Source organism: Triticum dicoccoides, chromosome 1B (assembly GCF_002162155.2).
Source record: "Triticum dicoccoides isolate Atlit2015 ecotype Zavitan chromosome 1B, WEW_v2.0, whole genome shotgun sequence".
NCBI lineage: Eukaryota > Viridiplantae > Streptophyta > Magnoliopsida > Poales > Poaceae > Triticum > Triticum dicoccoides.
The window spans coordinates 180,189,571-180,192,969 of NC_041381.1; the positions used below are offsets into that span (position 1 = coordinate 180,189,571).

General features: G+C 52.5%; 1 protein-coding gene across 1 annotated transcript in view; it reads right to left on the reverse strand.

Moving 5' to 3' along the window:
* Window positions 1–702, reverse strand: part of LOC119326759 (importin subunit alpha-1b) — a 4,296-nt gene extending 3,594 nt beyond the window's left edge. Inside the window, exons 1-2 of the mRNA XM_037600378.1 lie at window positions 378–702; window positions 176–272 (exon numbers count right to left, since the gene is read on the reverse strand). Coding sequence (XP_037456275.1) covers window positions 176–272; window positions 378–605 — 325 coding nt within the window. The 5' untranslated portion in view covers window positions 606–702. The remainder of the gene's footprint in view (window positions 1–175; window positions 273–377) is intronic.
* Between the last annotated feature and the right edge of the window lie 2,697 nt (window positions 703–3,399).

Below are 3,399 nucleotides of genomic sequence, written 5' to 3' on the forward strand. Positions count from 1 at the left end.
AGTAAACTAAGACCTACACTCGTGGTTTAGCCACGAGCCCACAAGCAAATCTAGAACTGGCAGACCTCTCAGGTTATTAATCCACGATTTCGCCCAAAACCATCCTAATTTCATCCGTTCAACTAGGGCAAAATTATTCTCCAGAGACATCAGCAGATGTAAATTCAAGTCTCACCGATGGAGAGCAGCTTCCGGAACTGGGTGGTGGCCTCGAGCTGCACGGCGTTGTCGTCCGAGAGAACCGCCTGCACCATCGCGGGCAAGCCCTCCAGCTGCACGCGAACACAGATCCGAAACAGTCAGATCGAGAATCCCCAATCATAGCCCTTACGAACAGACCAGATCGAGAGAGAGAAAACGAGCGACGGGGAGCGTACCTTCTGCTGGAGAGCCGAGGAGTGGCCCATCTGCGGCGCGCCACCGGCAGCGGACGCGGCGCCCGCCGGGAATCCGTCGCGGCGCTTCTTCTGGAGGTTCGCGTCGCGCTGATTCTTCCGGATCTCCACCATCTGATCCTCCCGCCGGCGGCGCCCGTCCTCGGCGTCGACGGACGCCTTGTAGCGGCTGCGCCGCACCTCGGCCCGCTCGTTGGGCCGCAGCGACATCGTCGGAGAACCTCGAAACCCTAGGGGGGAGTGGGGGTGCGCACGCACGATGCGGTTGGGCTCGATTCGAAAAAGGGGAACGGGAGGGGTTGATGTGTGGGCGAGGTGGGGGTTTTTTATAGGTGCTCGGGAGGGGCACGAAAGGAAAAGTTGAGAGTATGACGGTTGTTTAGCTGGATGTACACGGTATCGCACGGGTACATATGGAAATAGTTGGAGAGTTTGAATTTTGAAAGCCTCGAGTACTTGGCTCGCAAGCTTGCGGTACTATTTGTTCTTTTTATGACGGTTACTCGTACTTGCTGGTTTTGCGGGGATCCTAAGGGCAAGTACAGTGGTTGATAAGATAGTCTTATCTTAATCCAGCCACGTAATCTAGAAACGATAGAAAAATATGTCGTACAATGGGTTCTCTCTTAATCTTATCTCTAGTAACTAGTTATTCCTAAAAATGTGGTGAGAGAGTTGTTGCTAAGAGGCCATCTCTTAAATAAGAGAAGGCAAAGCCTTTTTTCGGTCTTCTCTTTCCTCCACCTCAGCATTTATCCTACGTGGCACTGCTAAGATAGAACCATTGTACATGCCCTAACTCACCACATGCTCCAAATTTCTTTCGGATGGAGTAAATAAAAAGGGCATAAAAGTACAAAATTGCTGATCTCGAACCACATTAATATCAAAATTCAAAATTCCCGCGCTAGGCGTCGGTTGTAAGAAGGGGGGGGGAGAGGAGGGGGGATCAGTGTCTCGCGTGCCGTCTGATTGCGTCGACGTCAGGCGTTCGATTATGATGTCGTGTTCTTCCTCACATCGCCTCTTTGCTCCTATGTAGTGTGTTATTATGTTCCTCATTTTTCTCCCGTGATATGAGGTCACAACCCCATTCCCGTCGTGCTTGCATCTGCGGCGACCAATATCTCGGTAGGCTCGCGGCATCGTTGTCTGTTTTGTAGAAGTGCGCAAGTTCACAATTTTGTGCTCGCAACATCATCGGAGGTCCACCCGGCTTACAGCATGGGCTCGCAGCATCACCGGGTCTGCCACGCTCGCAACATGGGCTCACAGCGGCATCCCACAATCATCCCCATGGACGCATCTACATCTCCTACGACTCCACTTCGACCAATGACAAAAGCTCGAGCAAAGGCTATCGAAGATAAGGTGAACTCGCTCCTCTCCGAACTACCACTTTCTATACATGAGACATGGCTACTACCTCAAGCGGAAACACTATGTGTAATCAGGTACTTGGAGGAAGGCCACGGAGCAGCTACATCCAACGGACAAGACGGCGAGGACACCAAGTACGAGGGACAAGAGGAAGAGCTGCCATGGGAGCTACAGCCACCGGACGATCGGTCGGAACCGGACGTCCGTCGCCTGAAGCTCAACCTGCCCAAGTCCCAGCCGACGCAAGCTACAATGAGCGGACGTCCGGCGTGGACCGGACGACCGGCCACACCTCCCAGCAAGCGGACGACCGACAAGGACCGGACATCCGGCGCCACCGCACCCGAGCCAAAATTAGCGGAAGTCCGAAGTGATCGGACGTCCGGTGCCACCTTCACAGAGCGGAAATAGCGGAAGTCCGGCGACTATCGGACGTTCGGACTCCCACGAGCCACCGGACGACCGGTCCCCAGCGGACGTCCGGTACCTGTCTGCGTACAGTTTCGGGCCGAGGCCCATGTACCCCTTCACTTCGCCCCCCAGCTAGACCTCCCCCTCCTCCTCCTCCTCCTAGCTAGGGTAGCGTTGTGTTAGCTCATATGTGAGATAGAGCTTCGCTCATCCATCTGGATCTACTCCATCGTGAGGGACCGACACCTCTTCGGAGAAGATCCACGTTGGATTCAAGACCTCCTCACGGAGAAGAGCCCCATCAAGACCTCCTCACGGAGAAGAACCGGTTACCCTATGTATCATCCTTTGTTGGATTCGGAATGTGTATCTCTCTTTGTGTTATGAGGATCTAGCACATGTATGATTGTTCTTGTTGGTTTGAGTGATTTTCTCGTGTTTCCCCTCGTGATTTCTCCTCGTGTTCTTCATGTTCTCCGTAGGATCCCCTCCAATCGTGAAACATCGGGCCACTAGGTTCTACCCTACATCATCTTGGTATCATGAGCCACGTTGATCACGTATTTGGAGCCCCTATCCCTTGTTTTCTAGCTTGATTTTGTTGTGTTCTTCCCCAATTTCGAAAATCCCCATAAAAAATAGCCCCAAAATTTTTGTGTGATTTGTTGGTGTTATGAAGTTCTGTTGGAATTTATCCATGGATTTGCATTGCCACGAGTGGATCTAGCTTTTCCGCATCATCTCCACCTTTTCCGTCCACAAAATCGCTCGGATTTGACCACTTTTGTCATCTCCACCTCGAACCCTAGTTGTTCATCCCGTGCCCGAAATCGCCCAGGCACTAGATGTCCGCTGGTTACCAGACGTCCGACGACCGGACGACCGCTCCACCAACAGACGTCCGTTGTTCCCTGACGAAACTGAAAAAGTTCAGTTCGGCCACCACCACCTCTCCACCTCCACCTCCGCATACGCACTCCCTTATCCATTCCATTTCCGCATACGCACCCCGATACCACCATCGCCTTCCGCATCCACCATAGCTCACCCGATACACACTCTGACACAATTTTGTCACATTTGGTTTTGTTGTTAGAGTTGCGATTCATCGTTTCATAGGATGTTTCAGCTAACTAGGAACGGTTTGACATCGTCATCACCACCGCTCATCTACGCCAAGGACTCGACATCGACCACTTCGACAATTTTGACA